Raw genomic sequence first — 18,823 nt, 5'->3', positions numbered from 1 at the left:
CAACATTACAGTTGTTAGAGTCGTAAATTCCTTATAATGCAACTTACATTAATTAGCAAATTCTGAACATTTGTGTCTCAACAGCCCCACCAGAGCTAGGATAATATTCCATGACAACTCGATGTTCGTCGTTTATTGCTCATCGCATCATTAAAAATTTATCGGGATCCTTGCGTTTCCCTTCACATTAGAAACCTCGGCAGCTGTTAGATCCTTGTAACATGTGGATGGGGATGTATTGGGCTGATGATATTAGTCCAATAAACATGGCTAATAAACGAAGCTACGGTCGAGATCCTGGAAAACGGACAGAACTATGTTTTGGATTGTCCGCGTTCTATCTATGTTAGCAGCTTGAATAGGCAACTACTTAAGACATGATAGGGTATAATACTTACAGCATATCGAAATCAGATTAAATCTTGAACTAATGCTTCAACAAACTATTATGAATTTCTTTCCCTCTTAGTATTCAAAGTCAAAAGTAAGGCCAACTAAATGAAGACCAACTACATGTTGCTGCTAAATACATCATTTTGTAACTGTTGATCCATTTAATAAATATAATTTGTTATGAAATAAATTATTTTACTTAGAGTTCTAAAGTGGAGAAGTATAATCAATCCTTCAAAAGTTTTTACATAATTTAGCTTGTGGACAACGGTAATGGTGATTTAATATATTTATATTATATTGATACATCTCACTTTAAAATACATGGTTTGTCTAGGCTTTTGTCATTACATATCATTTCCATACTGTGCAATATGCAAACCATCTATTCTTTCGTTTTCACAAAAGTGGAGGCGAGAAACAAATAAGTTAGACTACATGTACATTTTATGATTCCAGCAGAAAGGGTAATAAATCGTCTGTGATTGTAAGGTTTCTTATTGTATCCATATTGCAGAAGAACTTTGGGTTTCATTCTAGGTCTGGTAAATCCAGCTTACACAAATAGTTTACTTTCTGAGGATGAAACTCTTCAGAATCATTTTTCAATATTAAAAATTTTAACATTCCAGACAATCAATGTGAGTTCGGTCTATTCTTCCTTTACTTAACTCCTAAATTTCATAAAAATCCTTACAAACAAAGATGCATTGCCGGGTCCAACAGATTCTGTACCAAGTCTTTGTCTTTACTCATTACAAAAATAGAAAAATATACTACTAATCTGCTGTGCATAAAAACTTGAAACACGCTATTCTGCAGCATACCGGTATTCTATGTGTGACGTAATTCAGATGGGAATTCTTTCAAAACTCCAAAGAACGTTTAGAAAATTCAAAAAGTCAATACCTTCAATTAAAGTTTAAGTTTTTTCAACACATGATAAAACATTTCTCTCGATCCGCCAGATCTGTTTAAATAGTTTCTACATTCATCATGTTCATATGTAGACTAGAAACATCCCAGTAAATGTGAAATAATAGAAGCACAGTGTCTGTCACATCTGTTTTATATTTGAATGTTTTACTGATCATGAAAGGAACAGCCATCTACAATTATAATGTATGAAACATAACAGTATTCTAGATCAAAAGTCCATAAAACAATACAAAATAGGAGCAGAGCAAACAAGGACCTCTAAAACGTCTGAGGTGGGATCAGGTGCCATGGAGGAGTGAGCATCCCCTGCCGACCGGTCACACCCGCCGTGTTCTCCTTGTCAGATCGAAAATAACGGAAACATCCGTCGTCAATTCAGTGTATAAATAATGGACTAACAATCAGTATGAAAAGCGTCAGTCAGCAATGATAAATTGTATTTACTGACAAGGTCATTGTATTAACCATAGAACATATGAAATGATGACTTTAAACGAGACTGCTGATATTCTTGTTTCATCCACTTATTTGTCAATAATTTATCTCGTTTTAAAATTGTTCGTAGGTACATGTAGAGCATGCCCTGGCGTATCGAATCAACTGAGATATATAAACTCCGTATGCTGGTGATGAAGGACAAAAGCAACTTCAAATTTTTCTATCGTCAACTCTTCCTGTGGATGCAGTATAATTTCACTACCACCTTCATATGCCGCTGACATCATCCAGCATAAGGATGATCTGCATATGATCCCGTTTTAAACCAAGGCACACTACTAACAGCTAAGTTGATGTTACAGGGATTTCAATAATCTCTTAATTATAAATTCAATGCATGGGCGCTTAACAACTTGTAAGCTAATATATCCTATCATTTTGGCTTATACACTACGGTATGTTCAGTCTACCTGAAAAAATATATATGGTTTTCGGCGGATGTGAGCGGTTAACAAAAAAATACATTGTAAGTACCTGATCTCATCCCTGGAAAATTGGTGAACTTGGTTTTACAAAGTGTGTTCTGTATTGTAGATTTTTTTAATAATTACTGACGTTTCATCATCACTTTTTTTTTTACCAAACCTCATGTGCATTCTTTACAATTATGATATTCATTTACTATAAATAGAAACCCGTGTGTAATTTTAATCGCTGTCCCGTGATATGACCCGGTTTTATTTGCCTTCTGCATCAATTCAACTTAGTATACAGAATGATCAAAGATTAAAATATTTCAAGTTCTCTGTAGCTCAACTACCAAATAAACGAAGAATTGGTAAAAAAAAATATATTGTTTTATTTGCACCCAATGCTTTATTATTTAAAACAACTTAAAGGGTTTTCTAATTTCATTGAATTTAGTTTCCTCTAGTGTCTTTTATACACCCCCTCCTGCATTTCACCAAAATCAAGGAATTAAACACAATAATCAAAGCAATTTTTCCATTTCTAAAAAGGGAGACAATCTCAACTTACACTCTGTGTGATAAGGTAAACAAATTAATTTTCTAGAGTGATGACGCTTTAGAGGCTTTTAGACACTTAATTTTGAGGCATTTTGTCAATTTAACATTTGTTTCCCTGACGCTCCAGCCGTCAAAAGCTACACTAAAAGCAAAACAAAGAATTTCGATTACATAACGTGCATATGATGCTCTTAGATCAATACCTCTAATCGATCGCTAAAGTACAGCGAATCACAATCTCTATATGTAAGAGACACCATTCCTAACAACACAACCTGACCTTAAAGTTCGAACACACCGATTAAATCAGCTGTCATGTTAGTTTATTTTTCCGAATGACATATTTTATTCCGGCATTAGTTGCAACGCAGCAAATCCCTCCGTATTGAGATCAGCTTGATTACTGTTGGAAACGACACGTTGGAATATGAAATTCCTGTGCACCAGCTCTCTTATCGATCGAGCAAAGGAAAGGAATCACCGAGTGTTTTTTTTTCAGTTTACAATATTCTGCACAATAATAACGATTTGTAAAGAGTTACAAATTTGGAGATATATATATGTCTAATAATGGTGATAAATAAACAATAAATGTGGTCAAAATGGAAACATGAACTTAACTTTAAAGCCTAATGTTTTTATTTATATATACGCCTTCTTTCTCTCCTAGGGGACACGTGAGATATGTTCTTCGTCGTGTATTGTACCAGTATCTGATAAGTCTCCACCAATTTAGCTATTTTTGATATTTATTATATATAGAAATTCCTGTCTGAGGGTAGTGCTGAGCGAGTTCAAACATTCTACGGCTAAAACTTCTCACGAAGTAAACTTTATTGACTAATTCGGATTTCTTAAATAATACAATTACTAGTATTTTCAAATTTACTATGATATTTGTTCTGTTTTGTTATCAGTTTTTGATATTTCTTTTCTATATCTGGAATTTTTTTTTGGAGAATACTCTTGAACAAAACTTTTTTTTTTGTATTTTTCTCCAAACTTTTCAGTATTGCATTGTCGTTATCGCGTTATCGTTTTCGTTCGTATCATCACGTCATCATTCTCACGTTATCGTCATTACATCGTCGACCCAACATTCGAGGATCACTTGTGCAACTAATGGCCTTCACCCGAGAATATCAGACAATTTAGACGTATTCTATACCTTTAACATTTTTTTTTATTTTTTCTCTCTTGACATGGAATAGAATAAATATATATAATAAATTAATAATATATATATTTCTAATATATAAAAAAGAATCAAAACTCGTATGTTTTGTTAAAGTAGACTTAAATGCTACAAGATATATATTGGAAGAAATGATTGCAGTTATGACGGAAAGAAAATAAAACTAGTCGATATATGTTTCAAAATGATCAAATTTGAATGGCTTTTATTTGAAACTATATAACCTCATTATTGAATGTTTAAAATTATAATATATCTGTATTGATTATATAGTAGCGCTTTTTTAAATCCAAAAGATGTACATATTGTAGTAACCAACATGAAGTAAGCAAGTCTGGCATTTTCATCACAGACAGGCATTTTTTAAAAATGCATTGCAGAATAGAATATCAGATTCTTTTATTGCAAAGTCACGAATGATTCTCAGTGGAAATCCTATGGGTGCAACAATCAGTCTAACTATAAACTTAGAGAAGAAACTCTATGATTATGCAACGAATCAGATCAATAGCAGAGATTCCTGCTTGTCAGAGATATTGCGTAATCGTTCTCTCATTTTGGTAAGTATACATTCATCCTAATAGATATACATCTGTGAAAAAAAAGATCAATATTTTCACCGAGTGAAATTTTCCTTTTTCATTCAGTATTGCAAAAGGATCTCTGAATTGGAAACTGGTTTGCTGCAATATATAACGCATAACGTCTTAATTCTCTTTGCGCTGGGGTAAGATAAAAAAGAATAATTCTGTATTTAAAAAAAAAAAACCAAAAAATTACTCATGAAGATTTATATGGGAAAGTTTTCAAATTCGATTTCCTCAAAACACAAATTAAGTTTCTCAGATACCTGTCATGGTTTAGGGAAGTTTACTCTTTGAATTTTTTTCTCATTAGACTTGAAAAATTAAATAGACTTGTAAAATATTGATTAATACTTCAAAAAATACAAATATGGACAAATCACACTCAGTAAAGGTTTACAGATGAAAACAAATTTCAGATTATATTAGTTTTGTGCTAAAAGTGTAATATGAACTTAAGGAAAAAAATAGCAAACCAGGTAAATTTTATGAAAAGCAAAATGGTAAAAAAAAAAAATCAGCCTTTGTGATTTTTCCGATTTTTTACCATTTTGTTTTTCCCCATAAAATTCATCATTCAGACACTTTATAAAATATCTGCTTAAGAATATTTGACAAGCACAGGTATCTTATTTCTATATCCAGTCTTTTGTAAAGAACAGCACTAAAAATGATTTTCCTAACAGATTGAGTGCGGTATAATGATTTTTTGAAGGACCGATGCTGTTACACTACCGATGAATTCGAAAAATAAGAACATAAAGAATGCAATGCCTATATTTACCTAAACCCATAAATTGTGAAATACATTTTTTTCCATGTTGTAAAAGAAATTAAAAGAACCTATATAAGATTAAACATATGGAGATAACGAACAGTATTTAAGATGAAAAGTATATAAAGCAAAAAAAAATAGGAGCAGTGCAAACAAGGACCTCCAAAAATCAGATGCCATGGAGGAGTGAGTATCCCCTGCTGACCGGTTACAACCACCCAGATAGCATGACTATGTTGGGCCAACATTTGTAAAAGGTTGTTTGGTTGGCGTTGGGGGAACAACGTTGGGCCAAACCAATGTTACCAAGTCAGACCATGAAAGAATTCCTATGTTGGCCATACGTTGGTCCATTCAACTTCCATTCACTTTAGTTCCCAAGGAAGGAAGGATCCTGGTATTGGTTTAACGTTGGACCAATGTTTATAATACACCCTTAAAGAAAAGTGTATTTACAAGTTGGTAGTAGTATGTTGGCCCAACGTTGGCCCGATGTTTGTAATACACCCTTAAAGAATGTGTCTTATCAAGTTGATAGTAATATGTTGGCCCAACGTTGGCCCATTGTTAGTAATACACCCTTAAAGAAAATGTCTTATCAAGTTGTTAGTATTATGTTGGCCCAACGTTGGCCCATTGTTTGTAATACACCCTTTAAGAAAGTGCCTTATCAAGTTCAAGTAGTATGTTGGCCCAACGTTGGCCCGATATTTCTAATACACCCTTAAAGAAAATGTCTTATCAAGTTGATTGTCTTATGTTGGTCTAACGTTGGCCCATTGTTTCTATACACCCTTAAAGAACGTGTCCTATCAAGTTGGTAGATAACATTGGCACAATGTTTGTAATACACACAAGTGTTATTTTGTTTAGGTGTTTAAAAGATGGGATATTCATATAGGGCCAACGTAGGCCCAATATTATTATACTGACAATTAATTGATGGTGTCAATTTTATAATTAGCTTTGAGCTTTACGTTGGGACAACGTTGGCACATTCTGAAATAATAAAGAGGACTTTCTATGTCCATGCTTATCATTGGATGACTGCTCTTGCTTAGATATGATATTTTTAACTTTGCACTTAAATGATCACAGCACCAAAGAGTGTTTTATTCTTTTTTTTTGTATTGAGTTTATGCTTATATTTATTTGTAATAAACCAGATAGCAGAATATCGTTGGCCTAATCTTACATTATGGTTGTATTATCTTGTTGGGTTACCTTTATTCTGGCTGGATTATCGATAGCTGGTTATGTATAATGGTGCGCTAATGTTGGGCTAACTGTTCGCATTATATCATAAAATTATTATCATGAGAGAAAATATTTGTTTGGGGATTCTGAATCTGATTCATGGGTAAAACAAAAATAATTTTTAATTTGACACAGCGAGCGTAAAGATGATACCTGGCATATCTGCATCCACTTTGTAAGTATTTATATATGTTTGCCTCGGCACAGCTGAATTAACGTTTAGTTTTTAAACGATATCATGTACAAATCAATGCAAAGCAGACACGGGGAAGTGCAGAGGCCAGGTGCTGTTGGGTCATGTACCCCAGATGGCATGCTAACATTGGGCCAATGTTGTGTAATACATCAGGCCAATGTTGGCAAATGACATTTTTTTTGCTCATCGGCCCAATGTTGGCCCGATATTTTGGGCCAACGTTGAGTGTAGAGTGTTATTTCTACAGATATTGGTCCAACGTTGCGCCAACATTGGCCCAATGAATGCGACATTGTTTGATCAACGTCAATAGGAACATTGGGTCGATGTTGGCAAATGACGTTGGTCCAGTGTCATTTTGCTCCTTGGCCCAATGTCGGCCCGATATTTTGGGCCAATGTGTACAAACATTTAATTGTTACAAATCTGTATATAAACAAATCTGATCGTATCTACAATCAAAAATAAATCTATAAACCAATCCTACTTGAAAATACAAGCTAGCTAAAATGAATTTACAAGGCTTGTTAAAATTCTTATAACTTATCAAAACAAAATAAATTATCAATGATTAAATGTTTTGTTTTTATACAAGAAAAATAAAATATAAAATAAATATGTTTTGATACAGTTAAAACAATAAATAATTTGCCCCTTATTTAGATTGAAATGTGTGACTAGTAAAATATATTTCCGATACCACTTAATTTACTTATATACACTTAACGTCGTGCATATGAAACATTTTGAAAAATGTTGAAGTTAAAAAAATTTATTCAGTACTTAACATAAATTGGGTTCTTTCAATTAAAATTTGTTCAGTGTTTTTCTATACATGCATTTTATATGGGGCAACATTGAATCAAAATTGTTGTGATGATAATGATGATCAAGCGTAAAATGTTATGCATAAATGCCTTCATCATGCAAGCTAATCACTTAAATACACCATGAAACAAAAAAGACGGTTATTCCTTAATTGACAGCTTAAACATATAGTGATATACTTGTAAATTTAATCGTACGTTTACTCTTTACTGAGAAAAGTAACAAATGTATTAAGTACCAAATACTACAATTTTAGTGCTACTGGAGATTTTAAAAAGACATTCAAACACAATCAAAGAGTAGCTAAGGTATGCCAAGGACAGGGATGGGGGAGGAGAAGACAGAGAAGAAAAGAAGGGGGAGGAGGAGACTTTAGGAGAGGGATCAGATGGAAAGTGTCAGTGCCTAGCTTTTTTCTGTTATGTACTGTGACAAACCTGTATTCTATCCTTTTCTGTGTCTGTTTGTCGGTTACAAACACGATGCAGAATAAACATTTTTTGTGTAAGTAAACAAAATGAAAAAAGAACAGGGGGGCTTTGTTTATTTGTTTGACCTGCTTATTGATACCTGGTTTTTTCTGAACTTGTGCATAAATTTACATCAGAGAGGGAGTATACATTCAATGACATGTAACCCTACATGTATCGCTTGAAGTGAGCATCAACTTTTATTTCTTTATTACAATGTAATGTTTTCTTCATGCACTGAGCAATAAAATACTAGTATGTTATAATTTAAATTTATATTTTGATTTCTTTTTCCTCAGTTTTTAATTAATGCTATGAGATATGTATTGAGAATATGTATTAAACTATTAATCTAGCATATTTAGATAGTATTAAAGGGCTTTTAATTAAACTGTACTAAACTAGTATAACCTTGATATATGTATTTGTTTGTCAATTTTGAGGACAAATGGCCAACCAGTAAAGAGCAAATGAGTTGTCATGATAGAGATCCATTAAGATACAAACCAACGTTGGTCCAAACTGATGTTTGCCTGATATTGAAAGATAAGTGGCCCAACATCAATAATATCCGTTCGTTGGTCCAGCAAGAAGCCAACAAGTTTTGATTAAGGGCCGATGAGCAAATTACCGTTGGGCCAATATTAATTGCTTACAATGGCCCAAATGTACAAAAATGATAACATTAAAAAATACAATGGCCCGACAGTGGCCCAATATTAGCTGTTACATTGGCCCAACAATAAGCCAACAAGTTGGTTTAATTAAGGGCCGATGAAAAGTTGGCCCAACATTATACAATGGCCCAAAAAAATAACGTTTGCCCTATATTGAAATAATACATTGGCCCAACAGTGGCAAGTATTAACTGTTACAGTGGCCCAACAATAAGCCAACAAGTTGGTTTGATTAAGGGCCGAAAAATTACCGATGGCCCAATGTTGAATACAAATGGTGGCAACATAAGGAGCATTGTTGGCCCAACAAAGGTCCAATTACATCCTGCTATCTGGGCACCGTGTGCTCTTTGCCATGATCGGGAAATAACGGAAAAGCTATCGTCAATTCAGTGTATAAATAATGGACCAACACTTATTATGAAAAACATCAGTCAGTATTTGACTCAATTATAAATTGTATTTGCTGACAAGGTCATTGTATCGACCATAGAACTTAACGAAAAGCTTTTAACTTGACTGCTGATAATTTTGTTTCTGGTGAGCTTGTAAAAGATACCACAGAGTAACACATCTGCTTCATACTTGGATATTTTACTTGAAAAAGACACAAATGGTAATCTAACAACCAAGCTATATGATAAACATGACTTTAACTTTTCTATCGTCAACTTCCCTTACTTATGCAGCAATATACCTTCATCACCTGCATACGACTCAATTATAAATTGTATTTTCTTAAACGAGGTAAATTATTGCAAGCAAGTTGATGAAACAAGAATATCAACAGTCATCATTTCGTAAATTCTATGGTCGATACAATGACCTTGTCAGCAAATACAATTTATCATTGAATGAAATGCTGACTGACGTTTTTCATACCAATTGTTAGTCCATTATTTATACACTGAATTGACTACGGATTTTTTCCGTTATTTCCTGATTATGACAATGAGCACACGGCGGGTGTGACCGGTTGCTCAATGGCACCTGATCCCACCTCTGATGTTTCGGAGGTCCGTGTTTGCTCTGCTCTTGTTTTGTATATTTGTTTAATGGACGTTGAGATTGAATACTGTTCGTTATTTCCATATCCTTACTTCAACTTGTTTGTCAATAATTTACGTCGGTTTAGAAATTGTTCATACGTAGAGCATACTCTTGCTTATCGAATCAACTGAGATATGTGAACTTTGTATTCAGGTGATGAAGGTATATTGCTGCATAAGTAAGGGAAGTGGACGATAAAGTTAAAGTCATTACGTTTATCATAGAGGTTGTTTGCTAGATTACCATCAATGTCTTTTTCAAGTAAAATATCCAAATGTGAAACATACCGGTATGTGTCAGACTCTGTAGTATCTTTTATTTCAAGCTCAGCGGGATATATCGTATCGACATAAGAATGGAAATTACCATAATGATTGTTCATTGACAATCGTCGATATATCTAAATGCCGAGTTGAAGGCCACAGCAAGTGTTTTCTTCTTTTCACATATACGAGTTTGGACAAATTCTGCTTCATATGAATACAGAAATAGGTCTGTTAATATCGGGCGCAATTGCTACCCATAGGAATTCCAATTGATTGTTGGAGGACCTGGTTTCCAAAAACACATAGATATTGGCAATCAGAAACTCAAGCATTTTTTAATGTCAACTTCAGAGTACTTGTGTGTACAATCAGCATGTTTAAACAAAATAGTTTTGCAAATGACCAATGACAAGGTAAATAAATTTACGAGTTCCATGTCCATTGAAAAGCACCTGTCAATGATATCAAAAACCCTGGACTTTCATTTATTATTGGAATGGTTGTGCGTAAAAGTCGCAAGTTTTTAAGCTGTCGATTTTGGCTAAACCTTGAAATTTCAATTTGTCCAAAAGTTCCTTGGAATTTTTCAGTATCCACATCTGATTAACACCACTTGAATATATTGTTGCACAGTACTCTTGAAGTTTCTCCTTCACGTCTGCGGAGTAAAGAAAGAGGCTTGGTTGAGCATTTACTGGAACCCGCTATGTATCTTTGTTTGTATGGATTTTTATGAAGTTTCGGAATCCAATGTAGATATGGTAGTTCAAATTAATTTTGGTTCTTTGGGATCTTAAAATAATTCAAGACTGACATATGATTTTTAAGAATTTCTTCTTTAGAAAGGGAACTATAAGTATTCGTTGGATTACCATTTCTAGAATTAAATCCAAGTTCTTCTAATAAAAACCAATTTATATAATTAGCCTTACAAACGGAGACATTGTTCTTACCTGTTTGTCAGCAGGGACCAGTACGTACTTATCATGTAATCTATCTAATTCTTTTTTTTCACTTTTGGATTGTTGAATAAAGAAGGATAGATGGTTTTCATATTGCCCCTCAATTTTCTAATACGAGATTGTAGCATGGATCTGATACATTTAATCCATTCTGACAAAGTGTAAACGTCTTCTTTTTCATATTTGGCCAATGGTCTTGCAAAACCTTCTACAGAATCCATAATATTTACGAAACCCCGACGCCTGAAGGATCGGCGTTACCTATATTTAAGACCTTTTAAAATTATTGATCTAAGGTCATCATTATTAACTATATTTACGCCACCTGTAATAACGTGTCCAGCAGGACTATAGTTCATCATGACTTCACAAAAATTGTACAAGCAATGGAAGAACTTACTGAAAAATCAAGAACAACTAGTGCTAAGGACGGTATTTCTTTTAGAAGATCTAATGACAACTTTAAAAAGAAACATGAACACGATGGAGGATTATGTTTCAGATAGTCGATATCCAGGCCCTGTAAAGTTTTCTTGTAATTAATAAGTTTGGAAGAAGGATATGGAGATAACGAACAGTATACAATCTCAAAGTCCATAAAACAATACAAAATAGTAGCAGAGGAAACACGGACCCCCGAAACATCAGAGGTGGGATCAGGTGTCATGGAGGAGTGAGCATCCCCTGCCGACCGGTCACACCCGCCATGTGCTCCTTGTCATGATCAGGAAAGAACGGGAAAAAATCCGTCGTCAATTCAGTGTATAAATAATGGACTAACAATTGGTATGAAAATCGTGTCAGCATTTGACTCAATGATAAACTATATTTGCTGACAAGGTCATAGTATCGACCATAGAACTTTCGAAATGATAACTTTAAACTAGACTGCTGATATTCTTGTTTCGTCAACTTGCTTGTCAATAATTTACCTCGTTTTAGAAATTGTTTATACGTAGAGCATGCTCTTGCATATCGAATCAACTGAGATATATACATGTATACTCCGTATGCAGGTGATGAAGGTATATTGATGCATATGTAAGGGAAGTTGACGATAGAAAAGTTAAAGTCATCACGTTTATCATATAGCTTGGTTGTTAGATTACCATTAGTGTCTTTTTCAAGTAAAATATCCAAGTATGAAACAGAAGTGTCGGACTCTGTGGTATCTTTTATCTCAAGCTCAACACGATATATCGTATCGACGTAGGAATGGAAATTACTATTATGGAAGCAATAGTCGATGTATATTTATAGGAAATACAGGATGTACCGTGTCAATTCCTTGATTGGCATATTGAAGTTTAAGGGAAAGACGGATTGTTTTAGCTGCATTTTCTTCAGTAAAACGTGGGGGTTTAAAGAACGACAGATTATCTCTACTTAATAAACCAAAAAGGAGCAGAGTATTAATACATGTGTCCCTGATCGTAAAGGATTATACTTTTCTTTAATTAAGAGTGCTTTAAAAATTTAAAAAATGGACTATTTTGCCATTAACTGAGTTAAAATTCATTATCATATCTTATTTTTTTCTAACTTGAACTTTTATCGATAAAATGATAATTAAATATTTTTATATTAATAAGATATTAAATATCAAAGATTACACAACGCCTATATCAGTGTAGCTCTTTATCAGGTCGACCACACAATTTCATTTGATTTGTCAACAAATCAAGATGAGATCTAGCGAAATGTAGAGAGAGTGATAAGGAGAAATGTTCATATCTTTAAGTACATTTAATGCTTGAATTACTATGTTTTTTTTAAAAATAGATTCCAGTAATGCTTGTAACTGACTTCCTGAATATCAAGGGGATGTTTTCCTCATTCGGTTTTCCCATTTTCTAATTGCCTGTAATACTGTATATCTATATTTGTAAACATACAATACTGAAAGCACGTTCAATTCAGGTAAGTTTACAATGTTATTTCTTTCATTTTGGTCAAATTGTTATAAAATGTGTCATCATTTTATGACTTTTCCATTGAAAAAGGCGAAGATAACGAACAAAGATCAATCTTAATCTACTCAAATTTATAAAGCCTTTTGTATAGATCTGTGCACTATAATAGACACAGACCCCTGGTTAATCCAGGGGAGGAATCGGGTGCGCCAAATTAACATATATTCAAATATTTGTACAGTCACATAATTGTACTGGAGTCGTGGGGCCTATGTATTTGTACAGGAAATCAAATGTACCTCTTCAAATGAATTCAGTATTAAAAAAAAACTTTTTTTTAAATATACGACGACGACCAGATGGTTTCATTTTACAGGGTCTTCATAACGACAACAAAATTATCGAAATGCAGACAATTCATAATCAGGGCAATACCAGAGATATTACAAAAATTTTTATAGAATAGGTTTTTGAAGATTTTGAATTAAACTTTAACTGACTTGCTTACTTATTATAAATTGAGGGTAATCGTCTTTAGTCAGTAAAACATTAAGTATATTAAAGAGAAGTGAATGACTCTAGATCTGTGGTATTTTTATTTCAAGTTCACTAGACATATAACTGGAAGAAACCAATGTTAATTGATAATACGCGTCGTCAATATATATGAATGTCGAGTTAAAGCCCATAGCATTTTTTCCTCATTTACCAGTTTCTGAATAAATTTTGCTTCAAAGGAATATAAAAACTGGTCTGCTAATAACATTTGAAGGGAATTAATGCACAACAGAATTTCAACGGTTTGTTAATGTTAATTTGAGAACTGATCTCCGAAGATGACACAACTATTGTCAGAAACTCCAGCATCTTTTTAAAGCAACATCAAAGAACTTTATTGTAGAATCAGACTCATGCTGCACCTTTAGGTTTAGGGAGATCCAATCCAGGTGTATATTGAAATGGTAGAGAAACATGGGATCTCTACAATCTTCATGTCCCTTTGTATCATTAATAATTGACATATTTATAAAAAGATTCCTTCTTAGTTTTGTATTCTTGCTGAAAAATAACGAAGCTGCGGGAAACAGTATAATGGAAAATTCTCATTCTGAGCATATGGAAGGCATAATAGAACTTATAAGTACATGTAGAATCAGAGCAATTCCTTTTTATTTGCTGATGACCGATTACAAGATGTGAAAGTTTGCTCCTTCTTTAAAATCAAGTATTTAAACTTTTGTGGGTACAACGTGCAATAAAACTGAGCATTCGGACCCAATTCTCTTTAAAATAAAACAACTGTTCTGTTGTTTTATTGTATTCATGATTATTTATACATATAAAATTAGATTAATGTTGGTGTATGTGATTTTGTGATTTGAAAAGTTATATAACATAATTTGTCTTTATAAAAGTTTAACAAGAATAAGTTTTCTTAGCAAAAATATAACATTCAAGATATATGTAATGTATGTAATTCTGTTATTTTCTTTTACAATATACATTTTGTCTATTTTGCCTTATATGTTCCAAATAACATATATCGTTTTCTTTCTCAAACCTGTTTTTTATTATTAGATTAAATAATATGATGCTTATCTAGTTTTCACTCATATAATTCCATGTATTGCAAGAAATGATAACAACAAAACAGTACTTTTTTCCCTTTTTAATCAAGCCATAGATATCCCATGATTTTGAACACAAAAGCAAGATTTCTTATTGCCTTGATATAGAGAATTAACTTTCAAAAAATGTTTTTGGGATTATTTCCTGCAATAATTAGACTTCCTGGTCCGCGTCGCTGAATACAGCATTGAAAAGAAACATTATTGTGTTCTTTAAAAGACCAGTGGCCCTTTTTACAAAAATTCTTATAACTAAGACTAAAATTTCGCCTATTCTTCAAACATCTGCATTTTTTTCTGTTACATAATATTAATAGTTTTATGATTACATTATAAAAATTATTTCAAAAATATCTTTTTTGAAATAAAAATTTTAAGAGTGTCATAAGAATTTTTTATGAAAAGGACCACAGGCCATTTTGAACTTGTTTAAATTAGTTGAAATTATTGAAAATACATATCATTCTTTTAACTTCTTAATTCCAGTCAAAATCCCTCATTGCCATTTCTTATTTTTGATCAAAGAAAGGCAGTTCTCATAAATATCGACTTGATAATATAGCAAGAATAGGAAAAAAGTAAGAAATGATCAACATATACGGCACATTTTCCAGAACATGTTTAAAATGCACTATTCCCTTACATTGTTTCGATACATAAAATATGAGTTATAAGAATATAAGAATATTAATTAATTTAGGTTTGTTTATTCTAATATGCTATGTTCAGGATTTTCTAGATCAATATTATTCTTAAGATAAGTAAAAAATAACAGCCAATTAAAAAATCGGAAGAAAAAACTAAAAATTCAAAATGAAAAAGGAAAAAAAAAAAAGAAACAAAAAAAGAAACAAAAAAATTCAAAATAAAAACGGTTATTCTTTTTAATTGTAGGATGGCTCAAACGAATATAAATGGCTTCCCTATTTTTGTCAACTACAGCCTACGCGACAAAGGTTATGTTCGTCGTATCATGGAAATGATGAAGAGCACTTTGGGATTAAGGATGTTTGACCCGGACGTAGATCTGGTACCAGGAGAGCCAATTGTCAGAAATATCATTGAGAATGGACTCGACAAAACAAAGGCCTCGGTACTGTTTGTCAGCAAGAACTTTCTCAGAAGTGGACTTTGTCAGTTTATCTTAGATAATGCACTCTGGATGTACATGATTACAAAAGGAAAATATCGAGTCATTCCAATCGTTCTCGACAAATGTAAAATTCCTCGGTGTATGAGAGTCTTGAATTGTATTTATTGTTGGAAATATCAGCAGAAAATGCGGAAGGGTGACATATCGGTATGCGAATGCCTGATACAGCTGAAAAATAGATTTGTGAAGGCACTAAAAGGTATGTGGGAAGCACACATCCATTAAATCATAATTAAGATTGTTTTTAATAAAACGATCTTTTTGGGAGAACACGTTCTCATTTTTTGTATATTAGATGTTATGTTAAAGAATGTTGAATGTAGTGTATATTGCTTAACTAATATAGTGTAGTGTTTATATGTTTCAATTCATGTATTTAAGGTCCTCGTCTAACATTCCGTAGAATCCAACTGAGAGGTGTTAAACCTTATAATGATAGGAAAAAAATTCTCCGGCGTCTTCGAAATATTATGAAAAGGGATCGTATTCTTGGAGAGAAAAAGGATTCCAGCCCACTTCTTGGTTTTCTGAGACTTGTAAATGTTATCAAACATTGTATACTGACTTGCAAATATGGAGACTGTTCATTTTCCTGCAGCGGAGAAAACTTCAGAAAACTTGAAAAGCATCTTCAAGAGTGTTGGTATTTACCAATCCAGTGTCCAAACAGAAAGTGTCCCTTTACATCCAGAAGAAATGTCATGAAGAAGCATTTAGAGGAATGTGAATTTTCTATCCAAAAATGTCCTGTTGAAAATTGTACAATCAAGATGCAGCGACATAAAATGGCTTCACATATACGTTTGTGTCCAAACAGACTGGTTTCTTGTGAAAACGAATCCTATGGATGTACGGCTGTTCTACATTTCAGAGACCATAAGAAACATCTTTCAGTCTGTCCCTGGGCACCTCAACATTGTGAAAATTGTGGTGGAATGTACTTACAAAAAGACCAACAGAGGCACGACTGTCCATTTGCCATCAAAGAATGTCCACACTGTGAAAAATTATTTGCAAGGAAGGATTTGTTCAAACATCTTCAGCTATGTTTTTCTGAGTGCAAAAGTTGCAACGAATGTTTCACGAAATCAAAGTTAAGGTATCATTTATGTCCCATAATCAAATGCCGATATCAGTATTGTGACTATAAAGATACACGGTTAAGGGTTGAAATTCACATGCTAAATTGTCAGTATAAGCCGGTTGAATGTAATCGTTGTAAGAAATTCTTTCCGTGGAAATCGTTTAAAATGCACCAAACAGAATGTGAGAAAATTATTGAATGCAAGGAATGCGGAATCAAAATTCACAGGTAAAAATAGCCATGAGATTTCTGTGTATACAGGATAATTTACGCCGCCGTTTTATTTTCGTTCCTTTCGTCCTAATCACAGTTAGGGAATTTTAAACATGGCAAATACAAAGAAAACATAAATTTCAGTGTGATTGCGAGAATTTAAAATGGGACAAACGTGTTCACAAGTGTGAAATGGCGAAAATAAGAATTGGCGTAAATAATCCTGTATACAGTTTACGCTTCGATATTTAATATTCTTTAAAATTACTTTTCAGTGGTTTTTTATTTTAATTTTTGGAAAACTATTTACTAGGGATTCGCAGCTGACACATGATCTTATGATGTGTACAGCAAAGAGGAATCAGTATTCGTGCAGATTTTGTGAAAGATTAATTAAGGAAGGAGTAATTAAAAACACGTACCAGTTGGAACAGCATCATAATATGCACGATCCTTGGCAAGACAAGAAAATATTCAATAAAGATTCACCGGTAAGTATATACCGGTATTATTTTGTATTGTCAATTTTTATAAACTATTTTCGTATATTTGTTTAAACAAATAGAAGTTACTTAAAAAATAAACAAAAAAAAATATCCCGATCATGAAAAGGAACACAAGTCGGGTGTGTCCGGTAGGAAAGAGAAGCCTCCTCCTTCAATGCACCTGATCAAACCTCCAATGTTGTAGAGGTCCATATTTGCTCAGCTCGTAATTTGTATTATTTGAATGGGCTTTTGAGCTTTAATACTGTTCGTTAACTCCATACATTCCATTCCAGCTTTTACAAAATGAAGAATTGATTGACAAAGAATCAGCTGAGGTAAGCTCCTTAGAAAAAGAGACATCGAATGACGAAGTGTGTTTGGAATACCTTTGCCATGTTTACCATTGCACTACTGGTGAGATGGAAAAGGGAGCTAGGGTACCTCTACGACGAAGTGACTCACACTGTAAAGAAAGTCTTGAACGCTTTAGAAAGTTCTTAGAAGCCATAGATCATAACCAAATAGATTTAAAGCAGTATTTCAAAGAGAGACGAAACGGTCGCTGTAATCTATCATGGTCTGAATTTCCGAATGCGTAGGTCAAACAACTTAAAAGCATCTATATATACATGAAGAAAGTTGGGAAACACCTTTATATTTCATAAATACTTAAGGTATTCAATGTATAACGACCATTTTTTGTAACTAATAAATGAATGATTTAATCATGGTAGCACTTTTAAGGTATTACCAAATAAAAATGCTCCACCAAAGGAATTTTCAAAATACTGATTATTGTCCAATTAATTGCACCTTGAATTTTACCTTGAAGTCAATGACCAGCGCGCATATTTTTAAAGATATTGTAAAAAGTTATTTGAATTTCAAACAAATCTCTTGGTGAAATATGCATTAACTTTTTCTTTATTAAATTGTGAAATAAAATGAATCATTTACCACAAAAAATTTGGGAAATTAACAATTTTCTTATTTTCTTTAAGGTCAGATAACTCTTAAAATTTTCAGGGTGCATAATGACCAGCGTTTTACATGTAATCATTCGTATGAATTTGGTTTATCTAACTTTTATCGATATATAGCAATGCAATTTTAACTAGTTTAGATTTAATTAAAATTGATGAAAACCCCTTCATTATTATTAAATACCTTAATAACTCTAATGGTTTTTTTGCACATGGTGGCTAAATTCTTCAATTTTTAATTTTTTCTAGAAATTCTTTTCGTTGACTTGAAGTCATTTAGGATACTTTTTAAAAAAAAAGAAG

At 32.9% G+C, this 18,823-nt stretch overlaps 1 protein-coding gene across 1 annotated transcript; it reads left to right on the top strand.

Annotated features, from left to right (window-relative positions):
• Positions 1 to 12,853: 12,853 nt before the first annotated feature.
• On the top strand, positions 12,854 to 18,476 carry LOC134254163 (zinc finger protein 345-like). The gene is made up of 5 exons (XM_062736706.1): positions 12,854 to 12,978; positions 15,494 to 15,951; positions 16,134 to 17,064; positions 17,363 to 17,540; positions 17,831 to 18,476. The coding sequence occupies exons 2-5, from the start codon at positions 15,495 to 15,497 to the stop codon at positions 18,134 to 18,136; spliced, it is 1,872 nt and encodes a 623-aa protein (XP_062592690.1). The 5' UTR covers positions 12,854 to 12,978; position 15,494; the 3' UTR covers positions 18,137 to 18,476.
• The last annotated feature ends 347 nt before the right edge of the window (positions 18,477 to 18,823 follow it).

The sequence above is a fragment of the Saccostrea cucullata genome, unplaced genomic scaffold, assembly GCF_032062105.1.
Source record: "Saccostrea cucullata isolate Sc308-1 unplaced genomic scaffold, CSIRO_AGI_Scuc_v1 ctg239, whole genome shotgun sequence".
In the NCBI taxonomy this organism is placed as follows: domain Eukaryota; kingdom Metazoa; phylum Mollusca; class Bivalvia; order Ostreida; family Ostreidae; genus Saccostrea; species Saccostrea cuccullata.
The sequence above is the reverse complement of the archived record's forward strand: the minus strand, read 5'-3'. Positions and strand labels throughout refer to the sequence as shown.

Coding starts and splice junctions, on each gene's coding strand:
- LOC134254163 (XM_062736706.1), top strand. CDS start 15,495: ATGGCTCAAACGAATATAAATGGCTTCCCTATTTTTGTCAACTACAGC. Junction 15,952..16,133: donor ATTTGTGAAGGCACTAAAAG/GTATGTGGGAAG, acceptor CATGTATTTAAG/GTCCTCGTCTAACATTCCGT. Junction 17,541..17,830: donor TATTCAATAAAGATTCACCG/GTAAGTATATAC, acceptor ATTCCATTCCAG/CTTTTACAAAATGAAGAATT.